Source organism: Haliotis rubra, unplaced genomic scaffold, assembly GCF_003918875.1.
Source record: "Haliotis rubra isolate DU_JTF1 unplaced genomic scaffold, ASM391887v1 Scf2, whole genome shotgun sequence".
Classification (NCBI taxonomy): Eukaryota; Metazoa; Mollusca; class Gastropoda; order Lepetellida; family Haliotidae; genus Haliotis; species Haliotis rubra.
This window is the reverse complement of record NW_025766002.1, coordinates 6374961-6400879: the sequence shown is the minus strand read 5'-3', so window position 1 is coordinate 6400879 and position 25919 is coordinate 6374961. Positions and strand designations below refer to the sequence as shown.

The 25919-nt window shown below is 43.0% G+C and overlaps 1 protein-coding gene across 2 annotated transcripts; it reads left to right on the top strand.

The window, feature by feature from the left end:
- The first annotated feature begins 7936 nt into the window (after positions 1–7936).
- Positions 7937–23948, top strand: LOC124275433. Of its 2 annotated transcripts, none has more exons than XM_046711001.1 (5): positions 7937–8278; positions 21088–21149; positions 21894–21956; positions 22403–22549; positions 23004–23948. In XM_046711001.1, exons 2-5 carry the CDS (start codon positions 21122–21124, stop codon positions 23774–23776), a joined length of 1011 nt encoding a protein of 336 aa, XP_046566957.1. In that variant the 5' UTR covers positions 7937–8278; positions 21088–21121; the 3' UTR covers positions 23777–23948. The 2 variants fall into 2 exon arrangements, with proteins under 2 accessions (XP_046566957.1, XP_046566956.1); XM_046711000.1 differs by having other exon boundaries at positions 21085–21149.
- Positions 23949–25919: the final 1971 nt, after the last annotated feature.

Below are 25919 nucleotides of genomic sequence, written 5' to 3'. Positions count from 1 at the left end.
TGCTAACCCATAGATACTGAATACCATCTATATGTTTTACTGTAGGTCTCATTGCTTACCCATAGATACTGAATACCATCTATATGTTTTACAGTGGGTCTCATTGCTAGCCCATGGATACTGAATACCATCCAGATGTTTTACTGTAGGTCTCATTGCTAGCCCATGGATACTGAATACCATCTAGATGTGTTACTGTAGGTCTCATTGCTAACCCATGGATACTGAATACCATCTATATGTTTTACAGTGGGTCTCATTGCTAGCCCATGGATACTGAATACCATCTAGATGTGTTACTGTAGGTCTCATTGCTAACCCATGGATACTGAATACCATCTAGATGTGTTACTGTAGGTCTCATTGCTAACCCATGGATACTGAATATCATCCAGATGTTTACAGTGGGTCTCATTGGTAACCAATGGATACTGAATACCATCTAGATGTTTACAGTGGGTCTCATTGCTAACCAATGGATACTGAATACCATCTAGATGTTTACAGTAGGTCTCATTGGTAACACATGGATACTGAATATCATCCAGATGTTTTACTGTAGGTCTCATTGGTAACCCATGGATACTGAATACCATCTAGATGTGTTACTGTAGGTCTCATTGGTAACCAATGGATACTGAATATCATCCAGATGTTTACAGTGGGTCTGATTGGTAACCAATGGATACTGAATATCATCCAGATGTTTACAGTGGGTCTCATTGGTAACCAATGGATACTGAATACCATCTAGATGTTTACAGTGGGTCTCATTGGTAACCAATGGATACTGAATATCATCCAGATGTTTATAGTGGGTCTCATTGGTAACCAATGGATACTGAATACCATCTAGATGTTTACAGTAGGTCTCATTGGTAACCCATGGATACTGGATACTGAATACCATCTAGATGTGTTACTGTAGGTCTCATTGGTAACCAATGGATACTGAATACCATCTAGATGTTTACAGTGGGTCTCATTGGTAACCAATGGATACTGAATACCATCTTGATGTTTTACTGTAGGTCTCATTGCTAACCAATGGATACTGAATACCATCTAGATGTGTTACTGTAGGTCTCATTGCTTACCCATGGATACTGAATACCATCTAAATATTTTACTGTAGGTCTCATTGGTAACCAATGGATACTGAATACCATCTAGATGTTTTACAGTGGGTCTCATTGCTAACCCATAGATACTGAATACCATCTATATGTTTTACTGTAGGTCTCATTGCTAACCCATGGATACTGAATACCATCTAGATGTTTTACTGTAGGTCTCATTGCTAACCAATGGATACTGAACACCATCTAGATGTTTTACTGTAGGTCTCATTGCTAACCCATAGATACTGAATACCATCTAGATGTTTTACTGTAGGTCTCATTGCTTACCCATGGATACTGAATACCATCTAGATGTGTTACTGTAGGTCTCATTGGTAACCCATGGATACTGAATACCATCTAGATGTTTTACAGTGGGTCTCATTGCTAACCCATGGATACTGAATATCTAGATGTTTCACTGTAGGTCTCATTGCTTACCCATGGATACTGAATACCATCTAGATGTTTACAGTGGGTCTCACTGCTTACCCGTGGATATTGAATACCAATTTATGCAATTCTCAAAAGCATGGAGAAAAGAGGTTTGTTTGAAATTGAATTACTGTAAACATAACACGATCCTAAGGTGTGTCCAACCCCACCCCCTATGAATTACCGGGTATTTATCAAACTCCTCTGTGTTAGATGCTTGGTTTAATGTCTTCGTGACTGCATGATGTCATCCGATTTGAAGAACACATTTCTTACGTCATATCTAAGTTTCAGCATGTTGCAATAGATTTCAAAGGTTTTTCGAAAATATTCTATTTTATTGACAGTGTACTTTAGTCAAGTGCGGTCAATAGCTAAATTGCAGGGAATTGTATTTTCAAATTGTTGGATTTGTTGATGAATAATAATAATAATAATAAGTCATCTTCTATATCGCACAGTATCCAAACCCCAAGTGATTGCTCGCGGCGCTTTATCAGAATCTGATTATTGTTTCACCGGATAACCCAAGCTGCCTGTTAAGCACTAGAAGGTTATAGTTACATGACTTTTTCCAACCGGGTACCCATTTTCTGCTGGGTGAACGGAGGCAATTTTGAACAAACCCACTTGCTCGAGGTGAGACCACATGTATAACATGTGCTTCGTTTTAGGGCAGGACTGAAACATTACGCTGCATGGTGATGAAACATTACACTTCATGGTGATGAAACATTACGCTGCATTGTGATGAAACATTACGCTGCATGGTGATGAAACATTACACTTCATGGTGATGAAACATTACGCTGCATGGTGATGAAACATTACGCTGCATGGTGATGAAACATTACGCTGCATGGTGATGAAACATTACGCTGCATGGTGATGAAACTGCATTGTGATGAAACATTACGCTGCATGGTGATGAAACATTACGCTGCATGGTGATGAAACTGCATTGTGATGAAACATTACGCTGCATGGTGATGAAACATTACGCTGCATGGTGATGAAACATTACACTTCATGGTGATGAAACATTACGCTGCATGGTGATGAAACATTACGTTGCATGGTGATGAAACATTACGCTGCATGGTGATGAAACATTACACTTCATGGTGATGAAACATTACGCTGCATGGTGATGAAACATTACGCTGCATGGTGATGAAACATTACACTTCATGGTGATGAAACATTACGCTGCATGGTGATGAAACATTACGCTGCATGGTGATGAAACATTACACTTCATGGTGATGAAACATTACGCTGCATGGTGATGAAACATTACACTGCATGGTGATGAAACATTACACTGCATGGTGATGAAACTGCATGGTGATGAAAGATTACGCTGCATGGTGATGAAACATAACGCTGCATGGTGATGAAACATCCATACACGTCCTGTATGTACAGTCCAAAGGTCATCGCCTGGAAACCTACAGTGTCCAGAAAGACTGAATGAGTTGCACTGCTAATATCAAAGACATTTAAATTGACGTTTCCTCATGTGTGAGAGGAGATGGGACTTGCGTATATCCCCCTCTGTATTATTATCTTCAGTACATTGGGTTTGTTTATATTTGCACTTCCAGCACTCCAACCGATGTCTGAAATGGGGAAGAGCGACAGCAGAACTCCAGGTGGGTCTATGAGACACTGGAAGACAACGTTGCACTTCTATGTAACGTGACATATGTATTGTGTATTCATAACTGTATTACAGTCAAACTGCACAACACGTAAACAAATGATATATCAAGTTAATTACTCAATATCTATAAAAACATTTAAACTTAGTGACTCCCTGCGAATAGATCTTAAAACCTATAACAAAACGAAACGTCACAGAAGACATGATGCGTTAAAAAATGGAGTGAGTGAGTGAGTTTAGTTTTACGCCGCACTCAGCAATATTCCAGCAATATGGCGGCGGTCTGTAAATAATCGAGTCTGGACCAGACAATAAAGTGATCAACAACATGAGCATCGATCTGCGCAATTGGGAACCGATGACATGTGTCAACCAAGCCAGCGAGCCTGACCACCCGATCCCGTTAGTCGTCTCTTACGACAAGCATGGGTTGCTGAAGGTTCATTCTAACCCGGACCTTCACGGGTGTTAAAAGTTGGACATACGAGATGACTATGAAGATTTCTAACATAACCCTTGCGCATCAGTGTCACTTTACAGTTGACTGTTTCACTGACTCTTTGAAAATTATTATATTTTCAGCTGTAATAGAAAGACTACGATCAGTCTGGCAAAAAGTAAAGAGGTTTTTCTGCTTAAAATGGGGTAAGCGAATAGTTTTTGTGCCACTAATGACTGTAAATCAGTCCCATTATTATCAGATCTTTAAATGTGATGCGATACCTCTCTGCGTGAAGTCTGAGCATATAATCGTTTTCGAGATACAGACATCGAATACGACTGTCTTAATGCTTCGAGCACCCATATCAAGGATTTAGAAACCTCGGTGTTGATTGGCTCATATGAGAATGTCCTCAGCTCTTCTTGCAGACATGTGTCGTATTTTAATTTGAAATCCGAATACTTGTAGATATTTGTATTTTTATCATTTCTTGTACAATACTTTTCTCTGGACTAGTGACCAGTAGTGTTGGGAATTGGTTAAAATCTCATAATTGATGATTGGTTCATTACAACCGATCAATCATCGAAAATAATTGGTTAGCGTCATTTATGAAATGTGTTAATGCACACAAAAATAAGGAAAGAAACAAATAGACCTTTGGGGGTTTTTTTGGGCAAAAAAGGATCTTTAAAGGATGACTAGTATGGAGGAACATAAATTTCTTCTTAGAGTCTTTAAGATAAATTCAATCATGACTTGGAACGAGCTTGTAGTGCTTATGAAATGTAACAGACAAAACCAACCTAGTGAAAAATACTGTTAATGAAAGTGTTCTAGAATTGATTGATTGCTTGGTCGTTTAGTCACTGCGACCAATCTTCGATTATTACAATTAATCGGTCCACTACTAGTGACCAGTGAATGATCACAACAAACGACAGATTTCGCGGAATGTTAGCTTGGTCTACATACACGTCTTTGGAAATAGTGTTATGATGGACCATAATATCTGTCTGCAGCAAAATTAAAGGCGCCCTTTGCGGGAAAACAGAATATAAAGGCACAGCTATTGGTCACTGAACCCAGCGATGACCTTGACCTCGATGAAGACAACAAAGACTTGGTCGGAACCAACATGGTTTTGACGATTACATTTGAGAGCCCAGGTAATGGTAATCCTCAATCAATATATATACATGTATGTCTACAGGTACTTATGAAGTGGAATCTCAGTGAGTGAAAGGGAGATTGATGAACGCCGTTTTCTTTCTACGTTATTTATCAGGGTATGTCAGACTCAGTCCGTCAGATTCTTGTGAAATGAGTGCGTAAGGTCTTAAGCCGCTTATAGCAATATTCCAGCAATACCACGGCGGGGGACGTCGAAATGGACTTCAAACATTGTACCCATGTGGGGAATCGAACCCAGGTCTTCAGCGCGACGAGCGAACGCTTTAACCACAAAGCTACCCCACTACGCCTGTCGTGGAAGGAAGAATGCAGGCGTGTGTGTGGTGAAGCCCTTCAGGGTTTAGTACTGACAAATCTCGAAACGTAATTGGATCGAGTCTGTAATTAGAATCAGCGACCATATGTTTCCGACACTTCCAAGGGACACACATGTGAAGATCTGGCTTAGAATTGGTCTTCAGCAACCCATGCTTGTCGTAAGAGGCGACGAACGGGATCGGGTGGTCAGGCTCGCTGACCTGTTCGACACATGTCATCGTATCCCAATTGCGTAGACCGATGCTCATGCTGTTGATCACTTTATTGTCTTGTCTTGACTGGATTATTTACAGACCGCCGCCATATAGCGGGACTGTTGCTGAGGGCAACGTTAAACAAAAATCAATCAATCAATCCAAGGGACACACCCATATGGCAGAGATTTAGACGAATGGGTCATCCGGGTCCCTTTGAATGACACCTTTTTTGTTCTTTTAACACTTACACCAATTGTAGGTAGATCCAGGTGTATATTGCATATTTCTGTTGGTAGATGAACATGAATGGATACGGAGACAGTTCAGCACATCATTTAAGACTTTGCGTGCATCTAGGGACGAGTTTCTCAATCAGCTAATCCAGCTTCACTATACATACGGCGTTGAAGTGGAGCAAATCTACACTAAAGCTGACAAAGCTGATATTGCCGCATCAACTGTAGGGATGATATCCAACACACTGGGCTTCGTTGGGTTTGGATTGGCCTTTGCCACCTTTGGAACAAGCTTGATCATCTCGCTGGCGGGTACCGCTCTGGGTGTCATCTCCGGATGTGCGTCTTTTGCTATTCATCGAAAAAGGATGACAGCCAAAAGGGAAATGTGGAAACAGATAAAAGCCAGGACTGATAAGTTCAACCAGGAAAATGAAAAACTGTTACACATAATTTCAGAGGCTGAGTATTTTGGTTTCGTTACGTCGGGTGTCTCCGGAATGATTGAAGGGCCAGTTCAAGTGGGGCTGCAGGCGTTTGAAGTCGCCAAGGTTGACGAGTTTCTTCCAGTAGTTGCTGATGTTGGGTCTACGTCTGCAAAAGCATCTAAGTCATTAGTTAAGGGTCTCACAGCTGGGGATAAAGTGCTATTCTATGGTGGATTTATCTGCAATGTTGTATCCACGGTTATTGACGCTTGCACGATCGTCAACAACTCTAAGCGACTTTTCCAAGGCGAGCTGTGCGACCAGGCTCGGGCACATTATGCCATTGCTGGTGTCTATGAACAGTTACGTGACTCCGGGGTGTCTGCTCAAGAGTGTGTGCTCTAAATTACCGATTAAACACAAAAGAGAGAACACAGTAGATGAAAAGAGAGGTGACTGGAAGGGTCATATCAATGAATACGTGTCAATTTCAGTCAGGCGGGGACAAAACGATTTTTCATCTTTACCAATACAAAACACAAAACACAGAAAAATAGAAAAGTCGTGGGTGGTGGGTATGATTTTACGCCGCTTTTAGCAATATTCCAGCAATATCACGGAGGGGTACACCACAAATAGGCTTCATACATTGTACCTATGTGGGTAATCGAACCTAGGCCTTCGGCGTAGTGAGCGACCGCTTTAACCACTAGGCTACCCTACAGCCCCTATAGGCTAGTGGCTTGTCAGTAGCATCCCTATGTGTGTAAGACCTGTAGTACTTGCATGTTGGGTTGTACTTCCACCTGATGCTGATACGGCATGACCCGATACGCAATAAAGGAGTTCAACGAAAACAACTCTTGACCACTGGTTCTTCTATCTTTCCAGTTCAGAGCACAAACATGTATGACCATGCATGAAGCTATGGTGGACAAATACATGTCAAACGGCATGTGATACACACTGAGTGAGTATGCTTTTACGCCGCTTATAGCAATATCCCAGAAATACCACAGCGGGGGACACAAGACATGGGCTTCACACATTGTACCCATCTGGGGAATCAAACCCGGCTCTTTGGCGTGACGAGCGAACGCTTTAACCACTAGGCTACCCTCACCGCCCCTGTTACACGCAGAATATGAAGCTATATTACTTGGATAGTTTATCTGAGTGGCCTAACACTCTGTTTACGGATAGGTCTACTTAACTTGCAACAAATTCAGCAGATGTTTCATACCGCCGATGGCAAAGATCACTCTGACAGTACACGTAATACAAGGGATATTCATACGACTAAAACCACAAGTTGTTATGTCAGTCATGTTCATCACACTTCCGATGAAAAAGGCCTTTTGAGGTTGTTAAAAATTCCCTTTCATTATTATTTAATTTTTCATCTTTTAACTAACAAAATCCGCAACTGTTAAAAAATAAAGAAGAAAATATTCCGTCAACAGTAATGCAGTTCTTTATGACGGTGCTGATGACGTACACCCCAAGCCGCGAGGCACGATGAATAATGTTGCACTCGAGCTGCAGTAACTCTCCCTATGCATTTTAATGGTGCGTAAGATGTCAGTTATTGTCTATTCAATGTGTGAAGCCCATTTCTGGTGCCCCTGCCGTAATATTGCTGGAATATTGCTAAAAGCGACGTAAAACCTCACTCACTCACTCACTGACTCACTATTCAGGCAGTGAGGGATCGATAATTCAATAATCTGAGGCAGAATAGTCAGTTTCAAGACATGACATTATTCAAGTATTTTCTGAAAAGAAAGGCTCAGTTCATTAAACAATCCCAGCTCTACAGCTGCATCTTTTTGATTGGCATTGTTTAAATTGATTAGTAATAAAAGACAAACTGATTTATGGATGACAGCTTCTGTAATGACGCATATGTGGCTATAGCTAAAGGTCTACAGGTCTACTGGCGGTGTTCGTTGTGGCACCGACTCCAGGATACAGCCTTCGACATGTCGTTATTTATAGAACAACTCCACTTCTCGTGTTACGGATTTCCCAATGTGCAGATATTTTTAAGTCCAGGTAAGGCCGGGTATTCTATTATGTAAAGTCCAAACTTTGTCCACGGAGAATAGATATGACATCAGTATCCCCATAACATACGGCATCTCTCAGTCTAGCTCTCACGATCTAGATACAAGGCGCCTGCAACTCAACTGGCGACATCGTGTAATTTCCTGGATTGGTCCGTGTGTGTGCCGAGTTGAGGTAAGCACGCCCAGTGTCTGGTAGTCTGACCTGAAGCAAATATATCCATGAAAGGTCATGCAGGTCTAGAATATTTGGGAAGTCTAGATTTCCACAGCTCCTGAAAATGAAGAACTTCTCAGGGCTCCTCATTATATATATTTATTTTTTTTGTGGACTATTGTTTCTGTAAAATCAGTTCATTTCAGAGACTAGTTGTCAGTATAAGTGTCTGGTTCAAAACACTTTCTATCAGATTTATTCCGACAAATAAACCCGTCCATTTTGACTGATTGAGTTACGTTTAACGCCGCTCTCAGCAATATTCCAGCGATAAGTCGGCGGTCTATAATTAATCGATTCTGGACTAGACAATTCAGAGATCATCAGCATGAGCATCGATCTACGCAATTGGGATACAATGACATGTGTCCACCAAGTCAGCCAGCACGACCACCCGATCCCGTTAGTTGCTTCTTACGACAAGCATGGGTTACTGAAGACGGGTGAGAGGCTGAATATTGATGCTAGCCTCATCATCAGTTATCCAGCCATTCACGTCGACTATCAAGCTGGAGGTTGGCTGTGCCGGGGTGCATACCTGCTTTTCAAAGGCACTGAACAATCGTACATTCAGATCTATACACAGTTGTAGTTGACAGTTGATGTTTCACACTTATACCTTCTCACTTTTTAAAGGGGCGGTGGGGTAGCCTAGTGGTTAGTGTTTGCTCGTCACGCCGAAGACCCGGGTTCGATTCCCCACATGGGTACAATGTGTGAAGCCAATTTCTGGTGTGCCCCGCCGTGATATTGCTGGAATATTGCTAAAAGCGGCGTAAAACCATACTCACTCACTCACTTTTTATAGCCCGTGAAGATCCGGGTTAGAATTGGTCGTCAGTAACCCATGCTTGTCGTAAAAGTCGAGTAACGGGATATGGTGGTCAGGCTCGCTGATTTGTTTAACACATGTCATCGTATCCCGAATTGCGTAGATCGATGTTCATGCTGTTGATCACACGATTGTCTGGTCTGGAAAACCAAGTTCTATGCATAGTCAACTTCTTTATTGCAATGAGCGCGACGTTTTGGTGTAGGTACAAATACCGTTATCAAGAAAGTGATGACATCATCACATGCTTGATAACGGTGTTTGTACCTACACAGAAACATCGCACTCACTGCAATAAAGAAGTTGACTATGCATAGAACTTGGTTTTCCTCCATCTTTACAACTTCTAAAATGCCTCTTAAAGAGGATATTTTCAGCAGTAGCTCTAAAGTGTTCGTGTTAGGCTATCTGAGGATTGAAATTATAGCATTATAGTCTGTCTCACAGTCCCTGAACCACATTATTTTCCCAACTGCCAAACCCCATCTGCAATGCTAAAACCCTAAATGAAGCAAGTCTAGATTTCCTCAGGTTCAGGGTCTGAATCTCTGGTCTCCCTGGGGCTCCTTTTCAACTTAAATGGCCTGGTTATTTCTATCAAAATTATATATATTTAGAGACTAAGCGTTAGTCTAATAGCATTACTGCGAGGAGATTTATTTTGAAAGCGAAGGCGAAAGCATTCAAGCGATTGAAAGTAGAGATTGTGAAAGCTTTTTGGTAGATGTATTACCTATGTGTATGGAGAGAAATGAGACTTGTCATACCTTTGGTGGCTAGTGCGCTCAAAAGAATATTTTAATGGCTATTCGTGAGGCTTATCAATAACAAATGTCACGCAAATGTTCGTCTTTGACTGTGTTACTCGCGTTCTAGACACATAGCGTTCACTGACATGAACGCTATGCAGCACCTCCATAGGCCGCAATGGTGGAAATCCTTTGTCGCATTTTCGCGCACTCGTTACGACTTTTGCGCACGAAAAACTTATATGAATTACTTCTTTGTACTTATACCTACACGTGCGCCCTATTTTCGTTATCAAAATATCCAAAAATATATATTTACAAGCCATCAAACATCTCAGTCGATCGCTCACATATGAGCGGGGCCATTTTGAATCACGTGACCTGTGACGCGTAGGGGATATCCCTCCCAAAAATAGTAACACACGTGTTCCATACCTCGTTGCTTGTTGACAACACACTTTCATACATTTTAGGCAATTAAAACGATTGTATGGAGATATTCGTTTCCAATCTAGACTGACTGACCACCCCTGCTTTTTCAACAGCTGTTTTCAAAGGAATTGCTGGTGAGTTTTCAATGCTTCATATAATTTAAGATTATTGCTGTCACCTTCACAGTTCCTCCGGTGTCTCTGTACTACTCCTGGATATTTGCCCACAAAACACTGTTTACTAATTGAATTTAGGACTTAAATAATTAATGAGTTCACGAATTAATTATCTATAAATTTCATGTATACCCCAAAACCTTAAATATTCCTCAGTACACAACTCTCCTACCTTGAATAATATTTTAAATATTTCCATGTTGTATTAGGTCTCAAGCACCAGCTACAAACCTTGCCAAAATCATCTTTTCATTTCCATATTAGCAACCAAGTGGCCAAAACGTGTTATTTGTCACCATGAATTGTAAACAAATACTAAAATAAGGGGATACACCAATAAATCAATTGTTGAATGAGGGGATCATTCAAATTACAGCACAATGCCAAATATCATACTTAAACTCTTGTGCATACACCATTGGACAGAAGGCTTTTATTTGTTAGGTCAATTGAAGAAAATTCATTTGCAAATATTACAGTACCTCTTATCTTTTGACAGCCAAAATAGCAGGCTTTCCAAATTATCAATGAAGTGTTAGTTTAGAAAGTCTGCTTTTCAAGGTGCAATTAGATGTTTATTGAGAACATCAACAATGATAAGGATATGAAATTGTGCATGAAGTTTATTCTTTTGAAGGTATAAGTTTAAACTCATGTTAAATTAAAGTGATAATTAATAATTAACATTGATATGCACTTTTTTACTGGTATTCAAGGTTGAAAGTTGAGACAAGAAACCATGGATGACACTGTCTGTGCCCATTGCAAGGGCAAGTTCAAGAGAAAAACAAAGGGATGGAAGAGATATAGTTACAGCTTGTGTCTATTTTTTTGTGAAACTCACTGTTATAACTTATCAAAACAAAAGTCATCAAAAGATGACAAATTGTGGTGAAAAATATTGAACGGTTTTACAGTTCTGCTCCTGAAAAGAACACTACCACCAATTTCAGTCAAAGTCGAAATTGTTGCCATGGAAACACCAAAAAAATTATTTTATACAGAAATCCCAAACTACCAAAAGGCACCAGTAAACCAGTACATCTATCTATGTGTCAAGTTGGGTGAAGAAATAGTGAACGGTTTTGAAGTTCTGCTCCGGAAAAGACGAATGTGCACGGACGGACGGGCGGAGCGCATTTTAATAATTTGACATTTGGCTTTGTGCTGTAATTTGAATGATCCTTCCCCTTTTAACAATTGCTTTCTAGATGTATCCCCCTTATTTTAGTATTTGTTCATAATTCATGATGAAAAACACTGTCCCTTGATGTAATCAACATCTAATCTCCTATCCAAGGAGGAAATAAATATGATGATGAAGGTAGGAGAAATGTGAAATGAGAAATATTTAAGGTTATATGGTACAAATGAAATTTATAGATAATCGATTCGTGAACTCGTTCATTATTTAATTCCTATATTCTAATAAGTCTTATCAGCAATTCCTTTGAAAACAGCTGTGGGTGGTCAGTCAGTCTAGATTGGAAACGAAAATCTCCATACAATCGTTTTAATTGCCTAAAATGTATGAAAATTTGTTGTAAACAAGCAACAAGGTATGGAACACGTGTGTTACTATTTTTGGGAGGGATATCCCCTACGCGTCACAGGTCACGTGATTCAAAATGGCCCCGCTCATATGTGAGCGATCGACTGAGATGTTTGATGGCTTGTAAATATATATTTTTGGATATTTTGATAACGAAAATAGGGCGCACGTGTAGGTATAAGTACAAAGAAGTAATTCATATAAGTTTTTTCGTGCGCAAAAGTCGTAACGAGTGCGCGAAAGTGCGACAAAGGATTTCCACCATTGCGGCCTATGGAGGTGCTGCATAGCGTTCATGTCAGTGAACGCTATGTATCTTAGCGGTGAGTATGTTTAGTAGCGCCACGATGTTATCCCATTCTGTGTTCTTCTCTCTTTGTCTGCATCCTGAATACATTAGTCACCGCCCTTCTTTGTCCGGCTCCATCGTCTGGTGCCAGCGGAGTCTTGGAGTTATATGGCGGCAGTCAGAACGAAACATATTGATTGTTGGTCGGCTGAATATCTGGATCAGAAGGCATTATCACCGAACACTTTTGTCAGTACTGGAGCAGTGACGATCATCGGAGATGGTCTTTGTTCTCATACAGTATCAGGTGTCACCTTGACATAATGAACGGGAAGACAACTCTTGTGGGTAAAACTACACTAAATCCACTAATCCACAAGATCCAAATATCTTCCCATTGACTTTTATAGTAACTAGAGGTGGGTATTGCAAAGAATTTTCACATTGCGATATATTGCGATGGGAAAAGCATATATTGCGATATGTATTGCAATATATTGCAATAATTATGTTTTTAAGCAAAAACTACTTATAATCGAGTTTATGCTTGATTATAAAGCAAAAACACAACAAAATCACTATGATTGATTAACCTTTAATAAAAACGTTTAATCATGACAAAATAAAATTGTAAGTAATTCTTGGCACTAATGAAACAAGGAAAAGAACAATTTAAATAGCGGAAATATCCGAAGATTTCCGAGTATTACGAAGTTTTCCGAATGCATGTCAAAATACCGGTTTTCGATCAGCGTATCGCAATAGGTATCGTTTTCATGTCTGAACCGGTAAATACCGGTAAACCGGTTATATTGCGCAGCCCTAATAGTAACGTGATATTTTTAAACAAAATAACTAAGCCATCATGTACATGTGTGCATAGTCTGGTCTTAAAGCCACAATAAAAACATAATAACAATGACTATCTTACGCAAAATCACCCAATCCCAGCTGTCAGTTGATTCCGTCTGCACTGTTAAACTACGGATTTTGTGTAACCTGTATGCCAAGGCTTGTGAGATAGGTTCTTGGAGCAGGATCGGCAAATGGTACATCTTTTTTTTTCTGCAGCTGTCAAACCGTGAAGAAGACTATTGTGAAATGTTTATTCAAATAACACATCTTTTTCAACATAAAATGTGTCATGTCATAAGAGCACCAAAAGACGCGAGATCTAATTTGACAAAGTATTGAATCATGACTTGTCTTTAATATTCTTCCTTTGTTCAGCAAGTTGGTCTTTCTATTTTAACAATTTCATCAAAAGTGGCATTTTTTGTAGCAAATGAAAAGGATGATTTTTAAAATTACTTTTTTGTCGGGTTATTTTTTGTAAATCTTATCAGTGGGGGTACGTCGTGAACAAAAGTAACCTTCAAAGTTTCAAGTGAAAATTCAACTGTCACATGCAGAACAAATCATCACGAGCCTCAGTGAGTTTCTTATGTATGTTGTGTATAGTGTGTGAAGCCCATTTCTGGTGTCCCCCGCCGTGATACACTTTCTTCCACCATCTACTGAAACTATCTTTGCGTAACAAGTCTTATTTGGCTATTCCAAAGTTTCGAACCACAGATCTTCAAAAGTCGTTTATCTTTGGTTGTGCTTGTTTATGGAATAATCTCGTCTCCACTATAAAATGTACCAATTCATTACCATCATTTAAATCTAAATTATCTGAAGACAAAAAAATGGATAGAATGCCTAAACATTTCCTATTTGGTGAAAGGAATATCAATATTATACACATTGAGTTGAGACATTCATGTAATTCTGTAAATGCAGACCTATTTCTTGTCTAGTTATCTGAAAGCAAGGCTTGCCTTTGTGGCACTATGATGGAAGATACCAATCATTTCTTTTTAAAATGTCCAAAGTAACTATGTCAGCTGCCGGTTTGATTTGATACAAGGCTTTGAAATCCTAAAAGTTAACTAAGACATTAACAACATTCCGTACGTCAGCCACAAACCATAAATGAAAATATTTTTAGTCACGTCCATAAATTCATTGTACGCAGTAAACGTTCCAGTTAATGTGTAATATCCCTTAATGTATTTAAATTTTCTGAATAAAATTGATATTTTATACTTATCCTGACTCATGCTTATTGAATTGGTGCTTTTGTCTTCTTCCTTGAATAAATGTAACTGATAGTTGGAACACTTGTATCTCCTTATTGAAGCTCCCTTCAATAAAACATACGTAAAATCACTACTCACCAGAGTTATCCCTGTTTCCGTTTTGGCGGGAAAAGTGGCGCCACTGTTCTCCCACGCTTCACTCTCTCCTGATTATGAGCCCGACACTTGAATTTGCAGGGAAATCCAAAGTGTCTAGTGGGGAGGTTGGGAGGGCTTACCTCATGAGTCAGGATAAGTATAAAATATCAATTTTATTCAGAAAATTACATATTTTTCCTTATCCTGACTCATGCTTATTTGCTTGTAGAATCAGACGGATTGGAGGCGGGAAAAATACTTTAGGATTTCATGTAGTGATTTACGTCAATATATACCCCCCTATGGGAACTTCGTATTGGCACTGTATTTACTGCTAATCTCTGCTGCTGTTTGCGACCCTGTCCTTCCAGCTGCCTTTTGATGGGGGGACCACAATTGTTAACTTTTGGTCCTTTCTTCTGTTAACATTTTATGTGGATTTTGCGACTCCATTTCTTGATGCAAGCATCAAGTGGAGAAGCGACCCTTTCCTGTACGAGTATTCTTACAAGTACTGGGTCATATCACTTATGCTAGTCGTTAGACGTGCATTTAGACTTAAGCAGAACTCTGCTGAGTGTAGGCTTGGTAAGTCATGTGATAAAAGAGCGAGACTTCGTCTCAACGTCTTTGAGGAACTGTCAACTGTTGTGCTACAACCAGTGGGCCGAAATGGTGAATGCCTGAGACGTCCTCGGTGGCGATATCTCTCAAGTAGTGGTTTGCAAACACCATGTCTGATTTCCAGAAGCAGCCCTCCATTATCGTCTGTAGCGAGCAATTCCCATGTAGAGCGAGTGTTGACGCCAGAGCTCTAACTTCGTGTGGGTTGGAGGCTCTTGGAGGATCAAGTCCTGCTGCTTTGTAGGCCCGTAGTATGACAGTTCTGATCCAGATTGATATCGTAGTGCGGGAGACCTCCGTCTGTGTCGCTGTCGATATCGGGACGAAAAGTCGCTTGAACTTGCGTCTCCTAGTTCTGGATCGTTGTAGATATATTTTCAATGCTCTCACTGGGCACAAGGATAAGTCATGCGTATCTTGTGGTCCAAGGACGGAGGATAATGCTGGGACGGGGAATTGTCTGTCCGGTTGACCTGGCAGTTGATTCTTTGCGATGAAATCCCATCGTAGTCCCATATGCACTGTGTTTTGATTTTCATCAAAGCGTGTTCTCTCGTAGTCTAGAGCATGTATTTCCGACATCCTGGCTGCTGTTGCTAGGGATAGCAGGAACAGCGTCTTTTGTGTCAAGAATTCGAAGGATGTCGTCTCTAATGGTTCGTAGACGTCACTGGTGAGATGTCGTAGAACAACGTTGAGGTCCCACGCCGGAGCTTTGAATCTCTGTTGTTGGTCCTCCAATTGATAAGAGCGTAGCAAGGCCAGTAACTCTGGTACTTTCGTTAGCTTGGCACCTGTCCTCATAGTGATGACTGAGCTCAATGCCGCTAGGTATGTTGAGAGTGTAGACCCTTTTAGCCGTTTTGTTTGCCGTAGGTGACAAAGGTAGTCTGCCACTTGAGGGTGTGTTCCTTTTCTAGCTGAAAAACCGTTTCTTGCAGCGTATGTCTCGAAACTTCGCCACTTGTCGTCGTACAAGTTGCGTGTAGACTTGCGTAGAGCTAGTGTCAATGCTTTCGCTGCTCTGGCGGAGTACCCTCTCTTGTTCAAGCACGCCTTGATACAGTCCACACGTGTAGTTGGAACGCCCCTGGGTTGCCGTGCGCCTGCTTTGTGTGAGGATGTATTAGTAGATTCGGCCACTCTGGTAGTTGCAGCTGTGGTGGTCCTAGTTCTTGTATGAGAATGGGGAACCACACTCTCGCTGGCCAGTAGGGCGCGACCAAAATCAGTTGGAGGTTCTTGGTCTGGCTGATTTTCTGCAACACCCTCGGTACTAGCGCTGGCGGTGGAAACGCGTACGCGTTTAGTCCTTCCTAGGATATGCTGAGAGCGTCCGTTGCCCACGCTCATGGATCTGGTACTGGCGAGACGAATGTTGTCAGCTGATTGTTGAAGCGTGTGGCGAAGAGGTCTATTAGAGGGGCTCCCATCTCCTTGATGATCTATGTGAAGATCTCGGGATGTAGCATCCATTCCGTTGGAGACGGTGGAGTTGGACGGGGAGAGGGCGTCTGCTATGACATTCTTGGCTCCTGGAATGTGGCATGCTCTTATGTGGATGTTCAGATCGTCGATTAGGTCGAACAGTTGAAAGCAGAGGTCCAGCAGGTTCGATGATCGTGTTGATCCTTGCTTGTTTATGTAAAACGCCACTGTGGAGTTGTCCGTGTGCACCATGCGATGCGCATTCTGTAGAATGTTGCTCCAGTGGTGTATGGCGTTGACGACTGCTTTCATTTCCAGCATGTTGATGTGCAGACTTTTCTCTTCTTTGGTCCATTTCCCGGCCGCCACATCGTTGTCGAGGTGTGCTCCCCAACCTTGGCGTGATGCGTCCACATACAGATGAGTCTTGCACTCCGGCTCTGCTAAATAGATACCTTCGCAGACATTCGATCTCTGGGTCCACCATAGTAGATGAGGTCTGAGGTAGTCCGGGAGACCGAAGGGGTCTGGGTCGTCGAGACGAGCATTGATGAGGACCTGTAGCGGGCGTAGCTGTAATCTCCCTCTGGCTGTCATGTCTTGTGCGGACGTGAGGAGACCCAACAGACTCTGCCATTGTCGTAGTGGCCACGGAGAGAGTAGGGCTTGTGGGATTGTCTGTTGAATCTTGAGCCATCGGTCCTCTGGTACGACGATGCGGTTCTGCGTCATGAGAAATCTGATGCCTAGGAACTGCAGGTCCTGTGTAGGTTCTAGGTCCGACTTGAGTAGATTCACTAACCACCCCAGCTGTGTAAGCAGTTTGATGGTGAAGTTCAACTGTAGTCTGAGATGCTTGGGATCTTGATGTACTTGAATCCCGTCGTCGAGGTAGAAGGCACTGCGTAGACCTCGATGATGTAGATATGTGACTATGGGTTTCGTCACCCTTGTAAACAACCAAGGGGCCGATGATATTCCAAATGGCAGGACCTTCCATTGGTAATGTAGCCCGTCCAGTGTAAACCTGAGGTACTTCCTCGAGTCTGGATGTACAGGAATATGCAGGTAGGCGTCCTATAGATCTATGCTGGCCATGTAGTCAATCGGACGAACGAGGTGGATCAGTTGAGGTAGATGTATCATGCGGAACTTGGGAGGTCTGCTTAGATGGTCTCTGTTGAACGTGCTCATATTGTAGATGAGTCAGAACTTTTCTTTGGAGTTTTTCTTTGGCACTAGGAAAACTGGGGAGTAGAAACCTGACATGATGTTGGCTTGATCCACGACCTCTATGGCTCGCTTTACTAGTAGAGATGAGACCGCCTCTCGTAACTTCTCTATCTGATGAGTCTTGAAGTCGAACTTGTGAGGGTCGGCTGTAAGCGGTGGAGCGGCCTGTAGTTGTATGTGATATCCGTCTCTTAGGATGCTGGATCCAAACGGATCTTGAAGTATTCCCCAGTACAGCTGAAGACGTCCACCCACTTGTGAAGGTTGTACAGGAACGGCTTGGGGTGGAAGACTCCAGTCGTTCCGAACCCTTCTTTCATCGTCGATAATCCTTGGCTCCTCTGGGTGCCCTGCCTCGTCCGGACCTTGCTCTGTAATTGCCGGCTGGGCGACGAAAGGAATCTTTTCCGCCTCTGGAGGTACCCATTTTCTTGTCCCGTGCTCTCTGTATCCCGGGAAACTTGGACCTGCCCGAGTAGCGCTGGGATGTCTGCCTGATGACGCTGGCCAGAGTATCTATGGACTTGATCATAAGGACCTCCCTAGAGTCTTTGGTAACTTCCTTGGCAACGTTGTCGATCTCTCCAGCGAAGATGGAAGGAGTTGACCACGGGGCTGTGTAGAGTGACTTGGTGAAGCGCTCACTCCAACTGCAGGAGGCGAGGAGACCTTGTCGACGTGCTAGTGTCAGTGCTGCGGAGATGGATGAGAGATGGTCTGTCATAAACTGTTGGTCCTTCTTCTGCATAAGGAGGGCCGAATATATCATCCTGTCTTCTTCAGCAGTAGAGTCTCGGAATTTAGCGATGAGCGTTTCGTTGACTGCCCTTGATCTGTTGAGGCCGAAGAACATCCGCTTGGTCATAGTTTCGACTTGTGCCAACTTCTTGTCTTCAATTTTGTAAGACTTGGCCTCGGCATCACTGATGACTTTGAAGTTCTCATCGATGTCATGTGGGACCGCTGCGATGGGATCAATCGGAGGGAGAGTGATCGTGTCGACATCATCATCCTGCATGAGATAGGTGTAAGCCGTATTATCGTCCTTAGATGGTGATGCCAAGTCTAAACCGTTGGCCATCCAGTAGCGTATCTCGGAGTCCGAAAAGATGATCCCGCCGTCGTCCTCAGTGACAGGAGTGCTGAGTAAGGGACGTTGATCCTCCTCCGATGGTGATCTAGGTGGAGTCCTTCGTGACTGCGGTGACCTGTTTGGAGACCTGCGCGGAAACCTTCGTGGAGACCTGCATGGAGACCTGCGTGGAGATCAACGTGGCGAGCGTCTGTAGGGTGACCTGCGCGGAGACCTGCACGGAGATGAGCGACTGTGGGTTCGCGGGTGTCTCGGTGAATCCCTCGACAATCTGCATGATGCGGAAGATGTCTTGGATACTGTATCTGAAGCCCTTCGCGACTGCCTTCGCGAATACAGATCATCTGAGTCCGCATCTGGGGATAGGCGACTGGTCCTTCGCGAGTGCCTTCGCGAATGCTGATCGTCCGAATCCCTAGCAGGGGATGGGCGAGTCGTCCTTCCCGGACGCTGATCGTCCGAGTCCGCCGCAGGGGATGGTTGAGTCGACCTTCGCGCAGGCTGGTCCTGAAGCGAAGATCTGTTGCCAGACGTCACATTGATGGAGGGCCCCTCAGAAACGACGTCTGCGTTGGAGCCTTCGCGAAGGCTCGGGACCTCTCTCTGTGGGCTGGCTGTGATTTCTTCTCCAGGCCGTAGGGCTGCTCCACCATTTCCATAATCTGTTGGGAAAACTGCTGCATAAAGTCCCCCCGGGTTGAATGTCTGCGGTGGTAGTAGCGCTGCCCTTTCTGCGGTGATAGCGACGTGGCCCACGGATCACTCATCTGTCGTCAGCGTAGATTCCTCGGGTTGTGTGGAGATCTGCGCTGAAGTCACCGTAGCTGAGACTGGTCTCTTCTTGTGATGAATCTCTGGGATGACAATCGGTTGGTCATCGTAGAGTCCCTGATCCGTCAACGGGACAATCTCGGCTGAGAAAGTCCGTGTTGTCTGCGCTGACTTCCCCGTTGTGGTGGTCGACGCCCTGGGGGTGCGGAGCCGGCGCTGGGTGGCTGACGACTTCCTAGTCTTAGGCTGCGACGAAGGGACGTCCGGAGTAGCAGGCCTCTTCTTGGAGGTGGCGGACATCGTCCCACGCCCCTCCCCAGAGGGAAACTCCGGCGTAACACCAGACGGAAGGGGGTCGTCAGACATCAGTTGACTTGTGAGGGACTAGCTGGTTTATCCATGACCTGACCAACCCGTCTCGACCTATCTGCAGCACGTCTAAGGACGCAAAGAAGGTATTTATTAAATGCACAATTAGTTAAATGCTGGCAATTAATGCAGCGCCAGCTGAAAAAACATGGTACCGTGCAGCTAGGGCACAGTTGATGAGGGTCAGCAGCAGAGAAACGAAATCTACAATTGAAACAGGTTTTCATGAAAACGTAAACAACTGAACAAACACGGACTAAACCGTGAATAAACAGTGCTAAATACGATTAAATATCAAACCATATTGTTGAAGGATACTAGCTAAACCTCTATAATGTATAATAGAGGGGACGAACTAAGTAATAAAAGGATATAGTGCCGTATAGGAGACACAGGCGCTCTCACAACCTGCTCACAGGGCGAAGAAGGAGAGAGTGAAGCGTGGGAAAATAGTGGCGCCACTTTTCCCGCCAAAACAGGAAACAGGGATAACTCTAGTGAGTAGTGATTTTACGTATGTTTTATTGAAGGGAGGAGCTTCAATAGGAGATACAAGTGTTCCACTAGGTTCGCAAGAGGAAGAAGACAAGCAAATAAGCACGAGTCAGGATAAGGAAAAATAATATTTTTTTGAATTTCCATGGCAACAAGTTTGGCTTTGACTGGATTTTGTGGTAGTGCTCCTTTCTGGAGCAGAACCAAAAAACCTTTCAATACCCTCCTTCCACTTTGTATAATACACGCCAAAACGTTTGACACAATCATAGCTAGAAGACACATTCATGAAGAGTATTTTGCCATTGCTGGGGAAATTGGTGACTGTCTTCTTGTTATGTTTCCTTGCCATGTGTTACCAGTGCAAGCCCACAGGTCTTCAACAAAGACCCTTTCTGGACAAAGAACACTCCAGGTGTATGCTTGTAATACACCTTATACTTATTCCTCATATCATTTGCTTGGGATATATTCAGACATTGTTGTGTTTCGTTTCCAGCAGTATATTCGCCTAACGCTTGCACCTAACTGTCAACATGGGCAACAACGGAAGCCGAAGTCTAGGTACGACAAAAATGTCCCTGACATGTTCAACATGTACAGCAGTATTACCCTCATGTCTAAGAAGGGGCGGTGGGGTAGCCTAGTGGTTAAAGCGTTGGCTCGTCACGCCAAAAACCCGGGTTCGATCCCCCACATGGGTACAATATGTGAAGCCCATTTCTGGTGTCCCCTGCTGTGAATAGCTGGAATATTGCTAAACGCGGCGTAAAACTAAACTCATTAATTTCTAAGAAGTGGCGTTGGGGTAGCATAGTGGTTAAAGCGTAGGCTCGTCACCCAAAACCCCGGTTCGATTCCCCACATGGGTACAATATGTGAAGCCCATTTCTGTGTGTCCCCGCCGCGATATAGCTGGAATATTGCTAAAAGCGGCGAAATCTAAACTCACTCATTTCTAAGAAGTGAGCCTAGTGGTTAAAGCTGGAATAACTCATTTCTAAGAAGTGGCGGTGGGGTAGCCTAGTGGTTAAAGCGTTGGCTCGTCACGCCCAAAACCCGGGTTCGATTCCCCACATGGGTACAATATGTGAAGCCCATTTCTGGTGTCTCCCGCCGTGATATTGCTGGAATATTGCTAAAAGCGGCGTAAACTCTCTCATTTCTAAGAACCTAGATAATGCCTTCCTTCATAATCAGCGGATCGAAAACGAACACACTGGATATAATTCGCGACCAAAGTTAAAATTGCACTATCTTGATTGTATGTGTCTATTTCAACAATGTAGATACTATTCCATGTTTCAGGAATAAAAAGGGCCGTGCTTTCAGGATGTAAAGCAGTCCAAAGATTCTTCCGTATAAAATGGGGTAAGTTAATTTTGCAACTTCACGTGTTACACTTTTTTAAAGTATAACCAGGATGAATAGTTCTAAAAGACACTCAAACAAATACCTCAGCATCAGCCCCATCTCAATATATGGTGACTGTATTCTTAAGATGTGATGAGATGTGCACCGAGTCGTTTTATTAATATGAAATTAAGTTGAACGCAGTGGTTCAAAACGGATCGATGTTATTGCTGAAGGTGAGTGAGTATGCCTTTTCGCAGCATTAAGGAAATATCACAGCAGGGCATAACAGAAATTTGCTTCCCATATTGTATCTTTGTGGGAAATCGAACCCGGGTCTTCGGCGCCACGAGCGCACGCTTTAACCATTAGGCTAACAAACACACACACCACCCACCCCTGGAAACAGGGGTTCTGAGCCTAAAAACTGGACCTGTACATGCTGTACTATTTGTTGTTTTCAGTAAACCTCAAGGGTATTTTTGTTGAAAGAAAGAAAATGAGAGCAACCCTAGTTGTTACTGACGCTACAGATGACCTTGACCCAGATGATGCTGGCAGTGACCTGGTTGGAACTAACATGGTGATGACCATTACATTTGAGAGTCCAGGTAATGTTCTGGAATTGATTGAACAGACACTCAACGGTGCCTATCGCGTGATGACTGAAAATGATGAAACGCGTCAGTGAGCGTGTTGATGTTAGGAGTAAAATCCCAAAGTGTCGAATGGAGTTGTTGCAATGGTAATCTAAAAGCACTGAGATCCAGCTGTATATTACTGCACAGGCGTATAGATACGTAGATCGCCTATGGCAAGCACTCTATTTTTAACTAATATAATGTATATTAATGATGTATCAATCCAGCCATCTGGTGCTTCTCGCCCATGATAATCAAAGACATCTGAATCATACGTACATCTGAAGGAAATTCTCTATCAGGGGATAGCCTTTCTGACTTTACTGGAAAGTGCTCCGTGGCGTCCCCCTTCAAGTGGCCTACATGCGATACCTTAGTTATGCCACTGCATTACTGTCAATGTCTGTAATCTGTTTGCTTCCAGATGAACTTGAGTGGATACGGAGACAATTTAAGGCATCATTTACGTCTTCGCGGGGATCCAGGGATGAGTTTCTCAATCAGCTAATCCAGCTTCACTATACATACGGCGTTGAGGTGGAGCAAATCTACACTAAAGCTGACAAAGCCGATATTGCCGCATCAACTCTCGGGATGATATCCAACACACTAGGCTTCGTTGGGTTTGGATTGGCCTTTGCCACCTTTGGAACAAGCTTGATCATCTCGCTGACGGGTGCTGCTTTGGGTATCGTCTCCGGATGTGTTTCTTTAGCCATTCATCGAAAAAGGATGACAGCCAAAAAAGAAATGTGGAAACAGATAAAAGCCAGGACCGATAAGTTCAACCAAGAAAACGAAAGACTTTTACACATACTTTCGGAGGCTGAGTATTTTGGAATCGTCACTTCGGGTGTCTCAGGAATGATAAAAGGGCCAGTTAAAGTTGGACTACAGGCATTTGAAGTGGCACAGATTGATGAAGTTCTTCCGGTTCTTGGAGATGTTGGTACTACAGCAGCAAAGGCATCCAAATCAGTTGTTAAAGGGTTGTCAACGTTCGGGAAAGTGTTGTTCTACGGTGGATTTGTCTTCAATGTTGTGTCAACAGCTATCGACGGCTATACAATTGTTAAAAACTCGAAACGTCTTATAAAGGGCGAGCTGTGCGACCAGGCTCAGGCACATTATGACATTGCTCATGCCTATGAACAGTTACGTGACTCAGAGGCGTCAAGTCAAGAATGTTTACTGTAGAGACCAAATGGGGCATCAGTCATGACTAGGGGTGAAAGCGTACGCTCTTACCACGGTACGGTACGTATAGCGGTACAAGGCCTTCGGTTCGGTCCGTTTCAGTTCGGTATAAGAGATAATAATGATCATAATGCTTTTAAAAAACAAAACAATACACAAATCAGATCTTGTCGAATGTGTCTCTGTTGATGACATTTCACAGATAATACACCTGGAACTTAATTAAGCAAACACACCACCACCACCACCCCCCATCCCCTATTTTCTGGATGATGAGAAACAAAACTTGCTGTAACTCTCTCACTATTCCAAAGATAGTGGAACCTTAGCTATTGTGAAACATACGATCTATTGGCAAATGAACAACAAGACAATGATTCCAATTCGTGTTGTTTTAATAGCGTAACCAATGGATTTGGTCACTATTGATTTTTGATGAAAATAGTCACTAAAAAGTATGGTCGTAGCATTGTCAATGGCTGACTATTACAAGAAATGATGCACAAGGAATGTCACATGTTAACATCTGATGGGTCTGGCATCAGTATCGGGTGTATCCCCCACGTGCTTGGATGACAGCTTGAATCCTCTTCCTCATGCTACTGGTAAACCTTCTGATACGATCAAGTGGCAATTGCCGCCATTCTTCATGCAAAGCAGCTTCCAGCTGTGCAAGATTCTGGAGAGGGGGGTTCTCTCAACCTCACACGGCGTCCGAGAAAGTCCCAGATGTGCTCCAAAGGATTCAAATCGGGGCTCATTGCTGGCCAAGGTAATGTCATGATAGCCTCATTCTGGAGATGTGCAGTCACAGCACGTGAACGATGCGGCCTGGCGTTGTCGTCCATGAATATCGGGTGAGCAGCCAACGGGTGGTTGTCAAGGTGAGGCACGACAACTGGAGGGAGAATATCCCGGATGTACTGCTAATCCATTGAGATTTCTTCGGGACAGTCACCATTTGAAGTTTACAGTCGTGTGAAAGACAACCCCAGATCATAACCGATCCTCCAACATAAGGAACAGTAGGGTGGATATTCGTAAGCAGTGGTTTTATGCCTCCACACTCTCATTCGACCATCTGTAACGTGGAGGAGGAACCTGCTCTCATCTGACCAATGGACCCTCCTCCATGTCCTCAGTTTCCACTGCCGACGGGCCATACACCACTCCAGACGTCGTCTCTTATGGAGATCAGACAGAGCAGGACGTTTGATGATTCTTCTGGACCTCATACCAAGTGCCCTAATGCGATTTCTGACGGTTCTGGTGGATAATTGTCTGTAGGGTAACCACAGGCGCTTCAAAACCGAACTTGTGGCAAAGGGTTCTCGCCTTACCAGACGTGCCAGGCTGTGATCATCACGGGCCGTTGTCTTCCTGGGTTGTCCAGGCCTTGGACGATCTCTCACATCTCCTGTCATCTGATGTTTTCGGACAAGTCGGCTGATGACCGAGTGACTGTAGCCCAGTTGTCGTCCAATAGCTTTGAAGGACATGCCGACAATTTGCCACCTTAGTGCTTCAGAAAGTCTTCTCCTCGCCATTTCAGTATTCATTAATGGAGACAGTTACAAATTTGTCTGCTTTTATACCCATATATTGCATGTCAGAGAAACTGAATTTTGGGAAAAGTGTGGGTTGTATGCTTCACATGCACAAGGGATGCGTTGTGACGAGTGCACAGGAACTGAAACACCTTTTTAGACTACAAAGATGTGTTGTAATACAGAGATATCAGTCATGTTTAAGGATGGTTAACAGTTGCTCTACTATCATGAAATATATCAGGGGGTGCTTAATTAAGTTCCAGGTGTATATATAAATTAAACAAATTAACACAACACAGTTGTCATAAGACAGTTACAGTCTGTGTGACTGAGCATTGTCATTGTTCTAAATCTCTCGTTTCAGTTGGTTAAACATTTAGACTTTCCACAGTCCTTGGGAAGAACTGCTACACAATCTTGGAACATTCCAGAATTTTGTTTTATTCAGTTTTCAGATTCATTCAAAGTATCTTTCAAAGTTCACACAGAAATGTAATTCTCCTTTTGAAACAAATATGTTTTAGCTTGGGAATGCTGTTTCTCTTTTTATTGGTCGTTAAATGTTCATTGTTCTGATATATGGGTTAGGTGGC